General features: G+C 37.6%; 2 protein-coding genes and 1 pseudogene across 2 annotated transcripts; all 3 read left to right on the top strand.

The window, feature by feature from the left end:
* Positions 1 to 689: 689 nt before the first annotated feature.
* On the top strand, positions 690 to 5,379 carry LOC140832895 (YTH domain-containing protein ECT4-like; annotated as a pseudogene).
* Positions 5,380 to 5,953: 574 nt separating this feature from the next.
* On the top strand, positions 5,954 to 7,028 carry LOC140832894 (1-Cys peroxiredoxin). Its single transcript, XM_073197174.1, has 2 exons — positions 5,954 to 6,162; positions 6,298 to 7,028. Exons 1-2 carry the CDS (start codon positions 6,042 to 6,044, stop codon positions 6,831 to 6,833), a joined length of 657 nt encoding a protein of 218 aa, XP_073053275.1. The 5' UTR covers positions 5,954 to 6,041; the 3' UTR covers positions 6,834 to 7,028.
* Positions 7,029 to 11,084: 4,056 nt separating this feature from the next.
* LOC140832893 (protein GFS12) lies at positions 11,085 to 19,629 on the top strand. Its single transcript, XM_073197173.1, is given in 18 exon segments — positions 11,085 to 11,357; positions 11,470 to 11,558; positions 11,797 to 13,917; positions 14,064 to 14,391; positions 14,490 to 14,705; positions 14,844 to 14,916; positions 15,015 to 15,220; positions 15,303 to 15,365; positions 15,694 to 15,899; positions 15,995 to 16,106; positions 16,558 to 16,617; positions 16,620 to 17,078; positions 18,181 to 18,300; positions 18,302 to 18,465; positions 18,540 to 18,783; positions 18,868 to 18,941; positions 19,067 to 19,202; positions 19,292 to 19,629. Coding segments are annotated over 18 exon segments (4,953 nt in total). The 5' UTR covers positions 11,085 to 11,225; the 3' UTR covers positions 19,442 to 19,629.
* Positions 19,630 to 19,983: the final 354 nt, after the last annotated feature.

Below are 19,983 nucleotides of genomic sequence, written 5' to 3'. Positions count from 1 at the left end.
TATTATGTGTACCAAACTATGCCATACTGTATATACAACAAAAGAACAGAACAAATAAAACCTTTTGGAGAGAGACTAGGCCAAGACCTCCGCATAAAAGGCTATATAATCATGACTAAAGACAAACTACAACAATACAACCTGAAATATAGCAGAACAAAAAAACAACAAACCAGCGGGTGAACTCATAAGTTGTTATATGGTAGATTAAGTTTTCCCAATTAATTTTTTGCATTTTAAATAAACTATAATATATGTAAGACTCTATTGCATGTTATATTTTTCAATTTTTAACAATTTAAATCATTTTTTATCGAGAATGTTGATATTCGACTGTACATACGAGCATTATAATGATATCTAGTCGGGGTCACATGAGTGATATGTTGAAAAGAACAAAGATTACAAAAATAGAAAAATAAATGACTAAAAATAGAATAGATGAAATAACAAAAAAATGGAGAACATGTTATTTTCTTTAAATGAAAGATGCACATCACCTAAAAAACTTCTAGCATTCTCCAATGACCCTACTAGATGCTTCTATTCCATCGCTTGGCCCGACCCTTGGTCTTCGGTGGCTTGTCCGAATCCAAAATTTCAAACCTCAAGGCTAGTCGTGTAATTTCATTTCTTGAGGGTACAAACATCAGGGTACAACTTCATTAAACGTTACACATAAAGAGAGGTCGTGTAGTTCAGCTCCACCCAGCAATCAGGGATCAATCCCCATCTCCATATGCGTTCGTGCTTTCATGACAACGCGTCGAATATAGTAAATTGCTAATCCAATTGCGGTTCTATAGATTTTCGTTCAAATTTCTTGGATTCGACCCGCTTTTGCTTTCTCTCTCTAGGGTTTCCTTAGCCGCGTCGACTTTGAAGTAGTGATATTAATCGAGATATATCAAGATATATTGTAGCCGGTGGTCCAGTGAGTGTTGTTCGATTTCAACCCTCTTGCATCTGATCTTTCAGCTGCCCTTTGAATCAACCACCTCTTCAATCGGCTGCCTTTTGTTTTGTTTCTTGGTACCATATTTTTTTGGCTTTGCAATTTCAAGGCCATAACTTTGTATATGATGCAGATTACTTATTATTAGTAGTTAAATGGGTGGTTTTTTTTTTTTTTTTTTTTATTTCTGCGTCTGTGTTCATGTATCATTTGCTATATGCAAGGTGCAAGTATGTGGATTTGCTTCTGTGGCGGGTTTTAATATTATTTCAAGGGTTCATTGAATCTTATATCTTTATCATGCTTTGACCAAATTCATCATGGCTTTCGAGATTCTGTTGGATGTTTAATGCTATGTATTTTGGTTTGCTATATGCAAGGTGCAAGTATGTGGAATTGCTTCTGAGGCGGGTTTTAATATTATTTCAAGGGTTCATTGAATCTTATATCTTTATTATGCTTTGACCAAATTCATCATGGCTTTCGAGATTCTGTTGGATGTTTAATGCTATGTATTTTGGTGGGGATTGTGTTGCGCTTCACTTGAGGACTGCATTTGTTCCTGGTCTGATATTAAGTTTACCTCTTAGCTATTATATTTTGACTGTTTGTAAATCACATAAATCCTGTGTGGTCTTGTCCTTCATTGTAAGAAGGCACTTTTAAATTTGATTTGGCAGTCTAAAAGACATTCTCAATGTCACATATTCTTTATTGCCCACCATTTTGGATTATCTTGTGCATCAGCACGTATTTTCAATTTGTTATAACTTTGCTCGTCATAGAACATGCTGGATGACTGAAGTTCAGTGTTGCATTTCAGTTATCCTTACCCTGCAATCTATAGTAGTTCTCTTAAGCATTACTATTTATTTCTGTAGGGGTGGCAAGTCCTGGTATGGAAGTGTACAATATTCCTGATCAAGGACTTGCTGATATGGAAGTGTACAATATTCCTGATCAAGGACTTGCTGAATCATATATGGTGATTCTTTTATGTCACTTCTGCATTCTATCTTATTCGGGTGGCCGTATTTTTTTTTTCCTTTATTTGGAGTTCTTACTTCTTAGGGATTATGATGTTCTATGCATACAATTTTTTTTTTCATTTTTAAAATTAATGCTTTGTTATTTTGCAGATTCAAGGTACTGAATCAAACCCACAGTTAAGTGGACAACTTGAACAATTTGAGGCCATGTATAGTGATGGTGCCCCCGAATTCATTATTGATCAGGGCTTGTATTATCCTACTGCCAGTAACTATGGATATGTCTGTACAGGTTAAAATATTTACTCTGTTTTTTTAAATTTATTGAGTTGGAGTATTTTACTAGTTGTCTAAAGTTGATCATAAATTATCATTGGAACCGTGACTAAAATGATATTATCTCATATTTGATAGGATTTGAATCAACCGGTGACTTTGAGGATGGCATGGTTTTTGGTTTGGATGGTCAAGATATTCAGTACACTGTGAGTCTTGTTCTTCTCGTTTCAAGATTTGCATTCAATATCAGTTTAAGTTATGGAATGTTATTTTTGTTTTGCAGAGTAGCGCAAATGAAAGCTTGCCATATGCATACTATACTCCTAGCTATGGATATGAACAGTCTCCTTATAACCCTTATAATCCCTATATTCCTGGTGCTATAATAGGAATGGACGGCTCCTATGTAACACCTCAACAGTATTACAGCTTTTCCTCATATGAGACTTCTGTTTCTTCACCTGCGTACATGCCTATGGTTATTCAATCTAGACATGATATTATGGCTAATGGGATGACAGACTCGTATGCTTATAACGCTACATCCGTCAATCAAGTTGATGGCCCTCCTGTTAAGTATAATTTATTTTCAAGCAATTCAAATTCTTCTCAACCGTTGCCGGGGGGCAGAGATACCAGAAGGAATTCCTTTGTAAAGTCATCTGAGGGAAGTAGACCAATAGATAGATCTAGCACACATCCTGTGACTGGTATTGATTCTGCTAGTTTTTCTGGTCATGGATCATCTCAAATTCGTCGGGTAAGTCTTTAATGAGATCATGGCGTGTATTCAGAATAGTTAGCTTCAGATTCATTTTATCTCATCATGCTGATAGCAGTATAATGACTATTTTTTTCAAATTTTGTTTTAGGCTAGAGGTGTGCGAGAAACAGATATGGTTCAGGTGCGAAGCTGTCATCTGGTAGTAGCCAATTAAAGGTTTGTTTACCTTCTGCGAATGGATTGTCAAGTTTTGAATCACGTGAACCTGCACAGCCTTCTGTACATAAAGTTAGACCTAAGTTACTCAACGGTAGAGTTCTAGATGACGTTAAAGGCAGCTCTGATGCACTGGGTGAACAAAATCATGGCCCAAGGACCAACAAATTGAAAAGCCAGTTGGTTGTTAAAGCATACACAACAAGAGCTGGAAATCCGGATGCAAATGGAAACATCACTATACATCTGGATCAGTACAACAAAGAAGGTTTTTGTATTAAAGATTATAAAAATGCGAAGTTCTTTGTCATCAAATCGTACAGTGAGGATGATGTGCATAAAAGTATAAAGTATAATGTGTGGTCTTCTACACCTAATGGAAACAAGAAGCTTAACAGTGCATATGAAGATGCTCGGAGAATAGCTGCAGGAGATCCAACAGGCTGCCATGTCTTCCTCTTCTTTTCTGTAAGTGATAGCTTTAACCTTTCTTTGTTAAACAGCAACAGCAGGATTCTATGCTCATGGTTATTTTTCATTACAGAAGCCTCAGATCCATGTTTTCACGGTATGCTTCTTTTTTATTTTTAGGTTAATGCCAGTGGCCAATTCTGTGGTGTCGCCGAGATGACTGGCTCGGTTGATTTCCTAAAAGATATGGATTTCTGGCAGCAAGATAAATGGAGTGGCAGCTTTCCTGTGAAGTGGCACATCATAAAGGATGTGCCAAACCCCAATTTCAGGCACATCATTCTAGAGAATAACGAGAACAAGTCGGTGACTAACAGCAGGGACACCCAAGAGGTACCTTTGCACTTTCTGCTCGACTCCCTTCCTCCATAGTCCAGGGCTAATGTTTATACGTGAACTGGTTATGATCCCTCACCCGTGTACAATATCTGCGATTATCATGTTCAACCTTTGACAATGTAATGTTCTTCATGATTGCTATGATCTTGTGACATTTATCTTTGGCGGTATATGAATAATAATATCTGTGCATCGGTCAACTGATGAAGATCATCACTGATGTGTTGTATATGTGTTTAATGATTATGAATTCGTATTTCACTGTATAGCTTTCTTGGTGTTGATAATTGATGTGGGATCATATCAATTTGCTTGAATTGTTGAATAATTGTTTGTAGTCAGACCAGGTTGTCTAAATATTGTGAAATGTGTACTTTCAGATTTGCTACAAAAAAGGTTTGGAGATGCTGCAAATATTTAACAACTATACGTTGAGGACTTCCCTGCTTGATGACTTCATGTATTATGAAAATAGACAGCGGATCTTACAGGAAGAGAGAGCCAGGCTGCTAACCAGGAGTTACGAAAATCCATATGTCATTCCCTTAGTGGATACCCCTCGCAAGTTTCATCCTGTACATGATTTTCCTTTTGTTGGTCATGAGTATACTGCCAACCAAGAACCCAAACTCTTGGCTACAGAAAAAAACAAAGATCCAGCAGATGAGGATCCAAATTGCTCAGAGAGCCAGTCTGCCATGCTGAGACCAGAAGCTGAAGCTTGTAAGGTCCATAGCTCAACAAAGTTTAACAGGAATAGCCAAGTTTCAGCAGATGGAGTACGAGAATCGCGCAATGAGTTGAAAATTGGATCGTTGACCATAAATTCAAAGCAGCTTGAGTCGGATTCCTCATCTCTCGCTACTGCTGCTTCTACTGCAGCTGTAAGTGACAATGTTGTTACAATTGGGTCGATGCCGGTCAAAGTTAAAGGCACTGAATTTTCTGAAATCTTGACATTTGGAACAATTCCCCCTGTTCCTAAACCTCTTCCGCATGGTTAAGTCTTTTGGTGGGTTTTTATTTTGAGCAAAGTCTAGGATGGATTTGATCGCTACTAATATTTTGTCGTGGTGGATGTTGCTGATTAGTCGCAGGTGAAGAAGTTCTAATCTGTCCTAGTGGTGATGAGTTTATCCATCACTATTCACAGGCTATTGTTTATGCTTCATTGGGGGGGTACTAATACTATGTTAGTTCAGTTTTTCGACTCACTTTTACCCGGAAAATTTATTTTGATGTCCTAAATTGGATAAACATGATGTCTTTTGATTCTGGTTTTGGCTTTGGGATTTTGGGGAATTAGGCTGAGGTTGGCTGTACCGTTTTTTACAATTGTGACATTTTATCTATTGTATCGGTTTTTACAGAGTTTGATGAAAAAAAGGAAAAATGATGTAGTGAAATTGGAAAGGCTTTCAACTACTCCTTCGTATGCCCTCCTCTCATCTTTGCTTCTATTTACTGCATTTTCGTCGAAGGCTCGTGTTTTGCAATATTGAAAGTGAACCGAAGAATTTCATACTACATCCAACACTTCTATCGATCTCAAGTAGGATTAGACAGCAACACCTAATCCTAGTGAGATAAATTCTTTCCTTAACGTAAACGGAAAAAAAATCCAACCTCCATCTACCCCATCCCCAAACGTTGTCATAATAATAATAAAATTGGATTAGTGAAAACTAATATCTTGTGCAGTTTCTAGAAACTCAGAAAAGGCTGAAATGTTGGGTTCAGAGTCAAAGAATGATATAAACTTTCCCTGGTTCAAGACCTAACCGGATAAAGAACACTTATTATGAAATAAAAATTTAAGCTTTTGATTTATAATATATACCAATATTTCTCTTAATTAATTTACGTGGAAGCAGCACAGAGAATCAGTGTCGCATGCCAACCCCTTAACCAGCCACGTTCTCTCCATGCAATGTCTCTTCCATCACTACTTAAACCCCTCCCGTCTACCTCTTAAAATTACATAGAGAATATATATGTATGTATATGTGTACATATATTTGCATCGTCTTGATCGAAGGCTGAGCGATAATCTTTCTTCGTGTGAAAAATGCCAGGACTCACCATTGGAGACACTGTTCCAGACCTTGAATTTCAGACCACTCATGGAAACATCAAACTCCACGAATATTGCAACAATGCCAAGTTCACCATCATCTTCTCTCATCCAGGTTATAAGTAATCTTTATCTAAGCTCTCCTCAATATCACAAGTATGCTTGATTTTGTTTATTTTTTTTGTAAAATTGGTCCTCTCTAAAAATCTAAAATTTAATGATCACATAATCTGTACGTATTTACATGCAGGTGATTTTACTCCTGTTTGCACGACGGAGCTCGGCGCGATGGCGGCTTACGCCGACAAATTCGAGCAGAGGGGGGTGAAACTGCTGGGATTTTCCTGCGATGATATTCAGTCACACCAAGAATGGATCAAAGACATCGAAGCCTACAACAAGAACAAACCGGTAAACTACCCCATCGCGGCAGATCCCACCAGAGAGATCATCAAGAAACTCAACATGGTGGAGCCTACAGACGGCAACACGGTGATCCCCTCTCGTGCTTTGCATGTCGTTGGGCCCGACAAGAAGATAAAGCTGAGCTTTTTATACCCAGCGAGCACTGGCCGGAACATGGACGAGGTTTTACGGGTTCTGGACTCACTGGAGATGGCGTCGAAGCACAAGATCTCCACGCCTGCAAACTGGAAACCTGGGGACCCAGTGGTGATCTCGCCTGATGTTTCTAATGATGAGGCCAAACACTCCTTTCCCCAAGGATACGACAGGGTTGAACTTCCCTCTAACAAAGATTACCTGCGGTTCACTCATTTGGAGTAGCCGTGTAGCAAGTCACATTTATATATTTAAGATTATCAGATTAATATGCGATGGTTTTGCTTGTAACGAGGAGGCATTGGCTGGGATGTGCGTCTGTGTGCCGTATATTCGTACGATCTGTTTGCTGCTGCATGCTTACTGATTCGGGCTTGTAATATATTTAGTCTAATATATTTGTATCTATTTAGTCATTTATCATTCACGATCAAAAACTCTCAAGCAAACCCAACTACAAAAAAAAAAAAAAAGCCTCAAACAACTCATAAATTGGGACTACCGCTAAGATATACTTGGTAGTAGGTACTTTGGGTGTAGGGATGTAAATGAGCCGAGCAGTAGCTGGCTCGGGCTCGGCTCGTTTCATTATTTTCTCGGCTCGGGCTCGGCTCGAGCTCGTTACGAGCCTCGGGTTTGAAGCTCGGGCTCAGGCTCGTTAATAGCTCGTTTATCTTGTTTAATGAGCCTTGGCTCGAGTTCGCTAATAGCGACGAGTTCTGATTAAAAGTCGCTAATAGCGACGGGTATTGATACAAACCTCGCTAATAGTGACGGGTATTTACAAAAAAGTCGCCGATTTAGAAAAACGTCGCCAACAGCGACGGTTATGCATAACCGATCGGCGACGTTTTTCTACAACTGTCGCAAATAGCGCTAGTTACAGACATCGTCGCCAAAAAGCGACGGTTATTTTAGACTGTCGCTATTATAGCGACCGTATGTCAAACCTGTCGCCATTACCCGTCGCTAATGTCGCGATGGTTTGAACAAAAAACCGTAGCTAAATGTTTTTTTTTAAATGTTATAATTATTTAAATCTGAAATAAAAATATATTGTGTTGTATAATCGAAAAAAAAATTAACAAAATTTGAGAAATGTAATCATATTATTAATCTGCAAATAATAATACAAGTGTTTCATACAAAATGAATCAGCCATGTAGCGCTACATCTCCTCCTGTGATGTTGATTTAAAATGAATCAAATTGAATTTTCTTAATGTAACGTTGATGAGAATAACGAAATTTAATAAACTTACGTGTAGCAAGCGAATCGCATGTCAACGAAAGATCCATCTGCATGTCGATGTGTGTGAACGTATAGCTCCCATGACGTTGGATCTCTGCCATGTCGTGCTCGCTAAAATAAATTCAATAATTGTAAAACATTAACATTTATAATTAATGAAATATATATTTTTTCCAAAGTACAATTCAATAAATGTCACGAACATCGTCGCTCGAATATTGAACATCTTCTATTTCACTTTCAGTTCAAATCAATTTCGTTGTCGTATATAACATTAACATCGACTAGATTTTGAGATGATAAAAGAAATTGAGTTGAGATGTCATGAGGTCCACTTTCGTTGTTTTGAAATGCATCGTTCGCATCAATTTGATTATGCTCAGTATTTGGCTCAACATCAGTGACATAAGCTCGCCTACGTAGAGTACTCACATGCATCCAATCTGATTCTGCTCTCTTCGTTGTTGGATAAGTCAAATACACAACTTGTGAGGCTTGCGTAGGAAACACAAATGGTTCGTAGTATCCAAGACTTTTTTTTCGATTGACATCCACAATTTTGTACTTTTTATCAGAAAACACAAATGGTTTGTAATTTAGTCTAAATATGGTTTGTTCTGACATGAAAACACAAATGGTTTGTAATTTAGTCTAAATATGGTTTGTTCTGACATTTTTTTCGATTGTAAGGACAACGGATATATCCATTTAATAAACACTCAAGATGACTAAGTGCAAATGTTACAAACGACTCTAAACGCGACAATTTATAGACAGTTTGTTAAAACCCTAAACCCTAAACACCAAAACCGTTGCTATTAGCGACGGTTTGCTAAACCCGTCGCTGGTATTAATCGGCGACGGTTTATTCATAACAGTCGCTATTATAGTGACGGTTTTATGTAAACAAAAACCGTCGCTATAGTAGCGACGGGTTTTAAGAAACCGTCGCTTAATTTATTATGCGCCGATTTTATTTAAAATCGTCGCTATATAACGACGGTTTAGTAAAAACCGTCGCTGATATCCCTTTTTTTTATACCAGCAACTCCCATGAACCACTTAAACGAGCCGAGCTCGAGCTCGAGCTCGAGCTCACGAGCCAGCATAACGAGCCGAGCTCAATTTTGAGCTCACAAACCTATTATCGAACATGTTCACGAGCTAACGAGCCGAACATCATTAATCTCAAGCTCGGCTCAACAAAATTGTCGAGCCCAAAATAAGGCTCGGGCTCGGCTCGATAAGCTTAACGAACGAGCCCGAACGAGCTTTTTAACGAGCCGAGATCCGAAAAACTCGCGAACAGTTCGGCTCATTTACATCCCTATTTGGGTGCAAGCTGTTTTATTCGCTAGTGTTCATGAGCTGTTCTTCCCACCTCGGAAAAATTGAAAATTCCTCCCGGGCCGACCCCAATCCTAAAATCCATGAACCACTTAAACGAGCCGAGCTCGAGCTCGAGCTCACGAGCCAGCATAATGAGCCGAGCTCAATTTTGAGCTCACAAACCTATTATCGAACATGTTCACGAGCTAACGAGCCGAACATCATTAATCTCAAGCTCGGCTCAACAAAATTGTCGAGCCCAAAATAAGGCTCGGGCTCGGCTCGATAAGCTTAACGAACGAGCCCGAACGAGCTTTTTAACGAGCCGAGATCCGAAAAACTCGCGAACAGTTCGACTCATTTACATCCCTATTTGGGTGCAAGCTGTTTTATTCGCTAGTGTTCATGAGCTGTTCTTCCCACCTCGTAAAAATTGAAAATTCCTCCCGAGCCGACCCCAATCCTAAAATCCATGACTCGCCTTTTTTCTTACCCGAGTTATAGAGATTTTTCTCTCGTCAGGAAATATTTCAGATTCGATCCAATTAATTTAATTTTTTTAATAATGTGTATTTTTTTTACTAATATTTAAAAAAGATTAACCTACGATTATAGGGTTTAAATTAAATGATTAAATAATTCACCTAAATTAAAAAATTCACATAGATATAAATATTTTATAATTAAAATAAAATTATAAAAAACTAAAAATAGAGTGTTATCTTTATTTTTTCCCAATCAGCAAAAATTAGAATCTTAAAAGGAGACAAGTTGTTCTTATTATTGTATTTATCGGAATATAATCTAGGCAAAAACTTGTGTGAGACAGTCTCACGGGTCGTATTTGTGAGACGAATATCTTATTTGGATCATCCATGAGAAAGTATTATTTTTTATGCTTAGAGTATTATTTTATATTGTGAATATCCATAGGGTTGACCCGTCTCACAGACTAAGATCCGTGAGACGGTCTCACATGAGACTCACTCTATAATCTATCTTATAAGGTGTTGAACATTCCGAATATCCTCTCCTTACTTGACGAGATTTTGAATTTTCGGGATTAAAGTTATTTTTAACATATAATGTAATTTATTTGCAAATAATTCTAATTATTTGATTCTCATTTCCTCAACATAACATAAGTAAAAATAATCAAACTTTACACCCACATAAAACTAGGTTAAGGACTGGTCATATTTGTGAGACGGATGACCATCCTATTAAAAATATTATTTTTTATGCTAAAAGTATTACTCTTTATTGTGAATGTAGGTAGGGTTGACCAGTCTCACAGATCAGGATCCGTGAGATGGTCTCACATGATACACACTCAAAAAAGTAATACTCTTAACATAAAAAACAATATTTTTTATGGATGACCAAAATAAGAGATTCGTCTCACAAAATATGACCTGTGAGACCTTCTCACACAAGTTTTTTACTGACAAGAAAAATCCTCCAAAATCCCAAAAATATCCCGATCGACTTGTCGGGATTTTTCTGTCCCGATCAACCTCGGAGAGGATCCAACACAAAATATACCTGATTTTATTAATAATAATTTTTTTTGAAAAAATAAATAGTATTATTGGGGCTGTATCCCACACAAAAAGGGGATAATACATTTAAAAATGGGCTAGTCCATCCATAGATGATGATATTAGGACTTAAATTAAATCAGAATAAGTGTCATGTGAGATCGTGTTACGGATCAATATGTGAAACGGGTCAACCATGTTCATATTCACAATAAAAAGTAATACTCTTAGCATAAAAAGTAATACTTTTTCATGGATTATCTAAATAAAGATATTTCTCACAAAGTACGACCCATGATGTCTGGAAAAGTGAAGGAAACACATTGTCGTGGCCGAGATAAATCTAACATATCATACGAAGGAAATAATGTTTGTGAATACTGATTGATGCAACAGTGATCTAATAGACTCTCGGGCCTTTCTTTACCAATTGTAATTAGAACTATAAAAGACGGGTTGATCAGTTTCCATTTGGATTGAAAGTCGAGAAACGGAAATGGGAAGAGAAACAAAAATGTGCTTTGACTGTCTTCAAAGACGGGTTGAAGCTGATTATTCCGGCGAACTCAGCTTCGTTTATGGACTCTCCGATTCTCCTCTCCCTTTTGGTTCCTCAGCCGTCGTCCAGGTCCTCCTCGTGCAAATCTTTAGACGAATTCTAGCTTTTTTGTTGTTGTGAAATACTCAATTCTTGATTGAATTTTTATTTGCTTTTGGGGAAACGTAAAAATTGGATGCAGATGTCCGATTCTGGTGGAGCAGCTACATCGCAGCAATTCGTCCTGAGTTATGTACCTTATTGTGAAGAGGATTGCTTGTCTAAATACATGTATGTTTGATCACTATAACTTACTACGTTACTTGCTTCTTTTCTGTGTTTTCGTGTTTTCCTTCTTTTGAGGCAAGCAATGAAGCGTATAATTGTTGCATTGATGAATTCCATGAGCAAAAAATTAGTGGCATAGGTAATGAGTATCGAGTAGTGAAGTTGTAAATATGGCTTCATCCGCAATACAATCAGTTTTTTGTTAGTTGAGATGATGTAAATCTGACTTCTATTTTTCTAGTGACGAGTACAGTTCTGATGAAGGTGGATATGATAACGCCGGAGAGAACATCATGCGTTCCGATTTTGAGCGGGACCAAGTAGAGGTCAGTGTTGGAATTTCCAGTGGTAAGAGTAATTCGTCGGCTACTACAACTCAATGTCGTGACAGAAACATATTCATTAATGGGCTCAGGTGTGAAAAATGTAAACTTTCCAGTAGATTTTCTTGCTCAAGGATGATAGCTTCGTTGGCTCCAACTGCTCGGATTGGCAAAGCATCCTCTGCGCTCTCTGAAGATATTGCTTCAGATTTCTTATCTGGCACACTTGAAGATCACATTTTGCATTCGATAAACCTTCTTATTGATGGAAAATCGGCGGGACAGGAGAGTATAAACTTTCTTAGTTTGATTGGAATACCTTCATTTCAGGAGAATGGTTTTCCGGGATGCATACGGCATCCAAACATAGTACCCATTTTGCAAATCCTTAAGTCATCTAGTCATATTAATATTGTGCTTCAAAAGATGCCGTTTACCCTTGAAAACATAATGCACTATAGCCCAGACGCCGTAAAGTCTGATTGGCATGTGATATTTTTAATTTACCAGTTACTTTCAGCTCTGGCTTATATTCATGGTTTGGGAATCGCCCATGGGAATTTATGCCCATCCAACATTATGTTAAATGATACAGGTTGGTGTTGGTTACCAATTGGTGGCAGTCAGTTACTGAACTCCGAGGTAAATCTGCATGGAGAATGCCACAATTGTTCTGCTTGTGGTTTTTGTTTCGAAGGATGTTCCTTTAGCACACTCTATGCTGATTTAAGTCTATCTGAATCTGTGGATTGGCATTCTAGTTTCCACAGGTGGTGGCAAGGAGAGTTGAGTAATTTTGAGTATCTTCTCATCTTAAACAGATTAGCGGGTAGGAGGTGGGGCGATCACACATTTTATGCTGTCATGCCCTGGGTTGTAGATTTTAGTGTGAAACCTGATGAAAATAGTGATGTTGGATGGAGGGATCTAAGCAAAAGTAAGTGGCGCTTGGCAAAAGGTGACGAGCAGTTGGACTTCACTTACTCAACATCTGAAATCCCACACCATGTGTCAGACGAGTGCCTATCTGAACTTGCTGTTTGCAGCTATAAAGCTAGGAGGTTGCCATTGAGTGTCTTGAGAACAGCTGTCCGTTCCGTTTATGAACCTAATGAATATCCCTCTAGCATGCAAAGGTTATACCAATGGACCCCTGATGAGTGCATACCCGAATTCTATTGTGATCCACGGATATTTTATTCCCTACATTCTGGCATGCCGGATTTGGCGGTGCCTTCTTGGGCGGGCACTCCAGAGAGGTTCATCAAGTTGCACAGGGATGCCTTAGAAAACAATCGTGTTTCATGTCAAATACATAATTGGATCGACATCACCTTTGGATATAAAATGTATGGTGCGGCTGCCATTGATGCTAAGAATGTAATTTTACCACCTTCCATATCCACAAAGCCACGGTCAATGGGACGCCGCCAACTTTTTACTCAACCTCACCCTCCACGTCAAAAAGTTACTGGAAAACTTTGTGGTAAGAAATATGTATATACTAAAACAAAGAATAATGGGTGTAAGGATGCTCTACCCACTGAAACGGATAATTTACGGAAACTAGAAGAAGCAGCTCTATTCAGTGAGAAATCGTGGCATTTATGTCCTTGTTATAATGATTACTTAAAAGACAGGGTGAAGGATGGTTTTTCTGAGAAAGAGCTGATGACGGATAGCATTGATAATATTTTATCGAGACAACCTGACTGGGTGAAGAACTTTGGCATGAGCCCAAATGTTGATTTGAGTTATCTTCTTGAGTATCTTGAGGTTGATGATGACAGTTCTACTGGATTTCAGGAACTATTTCTTTGGAGCCAAACATTTACCTCGAAGATATCTTCTAAAAGTGCTGCAGATGACATGTTTGCTATTGGATGTATTTTAGCCGAACTTCAGTTGAGGAAGCCACTATTTGGTCTAAACTCATTAGATCTCTACTTGGAGAGTGGTGTCTTACCAAGTCCAATGCAAGAACTGCCTTATCACGCACGACTTATCGTTGAAACCTGCATTCAGAAGGACTGGAGCAGGTAAACTTTCTTAGCCTTGTAACCCCCAAGATTTCTGTTGATGCTTTTGAGCTCCGTTCATTTCCTTTTCCTTTATAGATAAATATAAGAACTTCAGCTGCTGTCCACTTTATCTAAAAATTTTCTTTTCTTTTTAAAATAATCAGGAGGCCTTCTGCCAAGTGCATTTTGGAATCTCCGTGCTTCCCCAAATCAGTAAAGTCATCGTATTTATTTTTGTCCTCCTTTCATCTTCTAGCAAATGACGCGTGTCGTCTCCAGTATGCTGCTACTTTTGCAAAACATGGAGCACTGAAAGCAATGGGAGCATTTGGTGTCGAAATGTGTGCCCCTCATTGCCTACCTCTTCTAAGGACTTCTACCTCAGATACTGAAGCTGAATGGGCTTATATGCTATTGTCAGAATTTCTGAAGTGTCTGAAGTTAGAGGCAATAATGAAACTTGTCGTGCCATCTATCCAGTCAATTCTACAGGCTAGTTGGTAACTTTGTTTTTGTTTTTGGTGTTGCATGTTAAAACACATCCGTTTCTTTTATTTTCCTCTTCTCATTTCTTAAATACTTTGTTTTAGGTTACAGGCCATTCGCACTTGAAGGTTTCTCTTCTTCAAGGTTCATTCATGCACGAGTTATGGAACCGAATCGGTAAACAAGCATATTTGGAGACAATTCATCCCTTGATAATATCAAACCTGTCTGTTGCACCTCAAAAGAGCTCATCTGCTGCTGCCACAGTTCTACTCATTGGGTCTAGTGAAGAGCTTGGCGTGCCGATTACAGTTCATCAGGTTTAACTTTGTCGAAATTGTATGTTGTGCAATCTCAAAAGTTAATATTATTATGTGAAACAACTTTTATATTATAATTCTCTGAATGGTATTCTATCTGATTTTATATGCATTGGACTGATTGAACTAAATTTCCAGACAATTCTGCCCTTGATACTCTGTTTTGGAAAAGGGATTTGCAACGATGGAATTGATGCATTGGTTAGAATTGGTAGGTTCTATTTGGCTGAATAACTGGTATTTGAACACCCTTCTTGCAATTGTACCTACTCCCTTTTCAACTTCTGAGGTATTATAGTCGCTATTCAGGTGGACTTTTTGGGGAGAACTTAATTGTAAAACAGATTCTACCGTTACTAAGAAGTGTCGTCCATTCTTGCACTGATACTTCATATGCCAATAAATCTGAACCCTTGCAAAGTTGGGGATCTTTGGCGTTGATAGATTGCCTGACAACATTAGATGGCATTGTTCCATCCTTGACAAATGATATTATAATTAAGGAGCTGACTGAGGTATAAAATTATTTTGGACTCTATGATTGCATTGTATATCAAACTAGTATGGCTCCAATAATATACTTTCAAGCTTATGCAGGATAGAAGTTGCATACATGTCAAGATTCTGATGCGGAGAGACCTGGAAAATCGGGTATATCAGGTATTTTTATTTTTAGGTCTTCAGCGCAATGTGGCTATGAAGATAGATTCGGGAGTGAAGCTCTTTCCCCCTCTTACCATTACCTGATTTACTCTCTCTCGCCCCCTCCCCCAATCTATTACGGCCCTCAGTTTACATATCATAGCCCAGATAGTAATTCTGTTTGTTATGATTGAATCTTCTGGTTGAATAGTTATAAGTCGAAAAACAAGGTTTGAAATCATGTTTACTAATGGACCAGACTTGTATTTTTTTGTTTCCTTTGCATCTGCAATTTTTTTAATCAATTAAGAATTATTGTGCTTACATGATTTACTTTATTTGCCAGACTAGTGCAAGGAGTCTTATCAGGATTTGCCAGCAGATTGGTGCCGATTTAACAGCAGTGCATGTTCTGCCGAAACTCAGAGAGTTATTTAGTGAGCTTGCTTTTTCAAATGAAAATGACAACCATGTCCATTTGGGTGGAAACCTGAAGGGACAGAGAATGAAATTCAGTAAGGAAGATGGTTTTGAAAGCCGCATGGACCTTGTGTATGTCTCTGTCCTATTTTATTCTGATTTTTTAGGCTTTGTATACTATTGCACATAAGCTTTCGGTCACCACACAATTAAGGAACTCTTGGCAGGTTAATATTGTATCCTACACTTGCTTCTCTGCTGGGAATTGAGAAACTTCGTCAGTGTTGTGCAACATGGCTGCTTCTTGAGCAATTCCTTCTACGGCACCAAAACTGGAAGGTATGATCCTTTTCGATCCCTCTGATAACAGGCTGCTTTCCTTATATGAGAGTGGTTCCATATCCACATATTTTACCTACATCATGGCAGCGTCATCTGCTTTTCTTGCCAATTATGAGAACTTATTGACTTCAATTTGGAATTTATAGGTAGCTACAGTTATAGTTGATGATTTTTATTTCATAATGAAAGGAATGGATTATTATTTTCCATTTTCCGACTAGCATGTTGTCTAGATAGCAATCATGCATAACATAGCAAACCATGAAATTTTTCAAGTGCTAAGATGTTGTGAAACTTCAGATGAAAGAAAAACATTAAGTTCAAAGTGAAAAAAGAAACGTGAGGACAAATTATATTAGCTTTACTGTGAGTGTATTAATTGCATCTGAAAATGTCCTTCAATTTTTAACTCTACAGTGCACCTTTTCTTTATCTGTTGTAACTTTAGTGGGAATTTACTGGGAATCCCTCTCAAAGTGATTTGGAAGGTAAAATGGTAGAAGATCTTCTTACGATAAGAACTCGTCATCCAACAATATGCCTACCAAACTCTTACTCAATGGGGTTGGATGGTCAATCCCACAGTCACAGGGAAAAAGAGGCCCCAAAAATACCATGCCGATTAAAAATTTGTCAGAGCATTACCAGAACCCTGTTGAGAGGCATGTGATAAGTTCTGCCTCAGAATTCCATGAACCTTGGTATTGGTTCCCTAGTGCAGCTTCTAGTTTGAGTATTCTTGATTTCACTTCTCGTACAACTTTCCCAAAGGATGAACTCCCATGGAAAATCAAAGCATCTATTATACAATCAACCCGTGCGCATCATGGAGCGTTGAGATCTTTTGCTGTTGACCACAATGAGTGTACGGTGTTCACAGCAGGAGTTGGACCGGGATTCAGAGGAAACATTCAGAGGTGGGAATTATCAACAGTTGATTGTGTAATGAGTTACAATCGCCACGAAGAGGTTTGCTTTAGTTTTTTCATGATTCAAATACATTTATGGGTATTAGACAAAGAAAAAGAAAATGTGTTGACTGATTTGAACTTAAGTTATCCTTGGAATGAGACTTTCAAGTTTTTAGCACACCAATAGTAACTTTTAAATCTGGAGGACCGAAGAACTGTTATTTTAGTGTTCCTTTGTCTTCCTTTTGTTTTGCATTTTGTTTCATTTTATATTTGCTGAAAAAAATGATTAATGTCAGCTTTCGTTTTCCTTGTGTAGATTATTAATATGCAAACTCTGGCAAAGCCTAATTGATGCTTTATTTTCGTATGTCCTGGGTTGGAGGGATAGGGAACTCCTATCTTAATCTTGTTTGAATCTGTTGGAGACTGTATGGGAATAAATTTAAAAATAACTTTGCTCTGGAAATGGTGATGAACCTGAGACATGAGTTGTGCACCAACCCACCTGTTCTCCCTCTTAAATATTTTTTTAACAAACAAAAAAAGGATAAGCTTACCCTTTCTGTTCAGTCTGTATTCTTTTCCTTCCATTTTTCTTCCGTACCGAATGCAGTTTGTAAGTGAGCCCTTCCGATGACACTGTCCGAGAAGTAATCTGGTACTGGAGAAGTACTTGTATCGTCTTCTTTATGCTACTATTTGTGTTTATGACATGTACATGATGTTATTTGACTATCAAAACCTAATTTCAAATAGTATGCTTGAAAATAAGTTGATTACAGGTTTTTTTCTATTTTAAAATTAACCACATGCTTATGGTGTTGTGTTATTCAGCGCTCTTTGTTCAACATAAGAGATGGGGTATATTATTAATAATTACATTATGACAGTATTGTCCGTCTAGATGTTAATTTTGTTGCAAGCCAAAAGCCATTGGATATTTTGCTATGTCCGTACAAAGATTGGAAATCTCCATCTTTTAACTTTAATGATGAATAAAAAATCATTTGATTCGATTCATGCTTACATTCAGTACACCTCAGTTTATTGCTTTGTTTATTGTAGGAGGATCTAGTTTTTTCATGTGTCTTTGCTACACTGTTACTCTCTACAAATAATATTTGTGGATCCCTCTCTAATTTCCTCTTTATTGTCAGGTTGTAAATGATATTCGTATTTTAGCATCCTCTGGAAGGGTAGCTTCTTGTGATGGAACAGTTCATATATGGAATGGACAAACAGGAAAGATAATTTCGGCATTTTCTGAGAGCTCTTTAACAGTCCACACGCCGAATCGATAGAGATGAAGACAATATGCTTCATTTTAATCCATCACCAAGTGGAATGATTAGTAATGTGTTCCACGGGAGTTTGTACACTAAAATAGATTACCTGGAATTCATTGATAGACTTGTAGTGGGTACTGGAAATGGATCTCTCAGGTGACTACATTTTACAAGTAGACCATATCTCATAAGCATTTGTGTTTCTTAAAAACTATCTTCATGTTGCACAGATTCTTTGATGTCAATAGTGGTCAGAAACTTCACCTTTGGAGGGGAGAACCCACTGATTCTAGTTTCTCTCCTCTAATATCATCCATCTGCTCATCTGGTTCTGCAAAATTGCACCCAGAGGACAATGTTGCTTACCCCTCTTGGATTGCAGCTTCATTCAGCACTGGCTATTGCAGCCTCTTTGACATGAGAAGCGGCAATATTATTTCATCATGGCAGGCTCATGATGGATATGTGACTAAGGTAATCTAAAAATAATTGGGATGAAAATGATATTGAAAAATGCACAGCTTTACAATTTACATTCAATTTTTCCCATTCTGGCAGCTTGCTGCAGCTTCAGATCATCTCCTTGTCTCGAGCTCTCTTGACAAAACCTTACGAATTTGGGATCTGAGAAGGTTCTTTGTTTAATTACTGTTGCTTCAAGCTGGCAAAATTTGAGTAGATTACTTAATTTATGTAGATTAAAATCAACTGAACAGGATTGCTATTGTATTATGGCCCTTTTTGATATTTTTAACAGGAATTGGGCATCAGAATACACAGTTTTCAAAGGTTATAGTGATAGCGTCTCTGGTTTCTCAGTGTGGGGGAAAAATGTGATCTCTATATGCAAAAACAAAATTGGCTTATGTTCTTTGGCTAGCACTGCAGATGAGGTACATCTCTTTCTTTATCTCTGTGTGTTTGTGTGTGTTGTCCCTGAATGTATATATTAAGGCACATTTATGTTTTTACCATGGCATAGGATGGACAGTTTCGTGTCATACCTCAAAATCTTTATATGGCGGATGGGGAATCAAAGAACCTGTCTATGCTATCAGCCATTTCCATTTTACCTTTTTCACGCCTTTTTCTCGTTGGAACCGAGGATGGCCATTTCAAAATTTGTTGTTAGTCTTGGCAACCTCTCTCTGCATGTATAAATATAAATGGGAATATACTTAATTAATTGCAATTTACAAATCATGTGTTCATCACTCGCATTGTTCTGTCCGTCTGTGTATGACTATTGAAGATTCGAACCTCCATTATCGATTATCACAGTATTTATTGGCTATATATAACATATCCTTTTCTTTTTTACCATTATGCTTTATAGATTCTTGCACTTGTGCTTAGGGGTGTTCAAACTTCGGATAAAACCGAAAAAACCGAAAATCCAAACCGAAAAAACCGAACACTAAACCGAACCGAAAATCGAATTTTATAATTCGGATATAAATGTTAAAACCGAAATTAATTTGGTTCGGTTTCGGATTATAAATGTCAAAACCGAACCGACCGAAAAAATCGAAATTTAATTAAATTAATAATGTTATTTTTATTTTATATTATTTATTGAGATGATATTAGTGAATGAAGAATTATTTTGAATAATACTTATTTGATTGTTGTTCATGTAATTCATTTGTACTTTATATTTAAATATTTTCCTAA

The sequence above is a fragment of the Primulina eburnea genome, chromosome 5 (genome assembly GCF_022965805.1).
Source record: "Primulina eburnea isolate SZY01 chromosome 5, ASM2296580v1, whole genome shotgun sequence".
NCBI lineage: Eukaryota > Viridiplantae > Streptophyta > Magnoliopsida > Lamiales > Gesneriaceae > Primulina > Primulina eburnea.
Note: the sequence above shows the minus strand (reverse complement) of the source record. Positions and strands in the feature narration are given on the sequence as shown.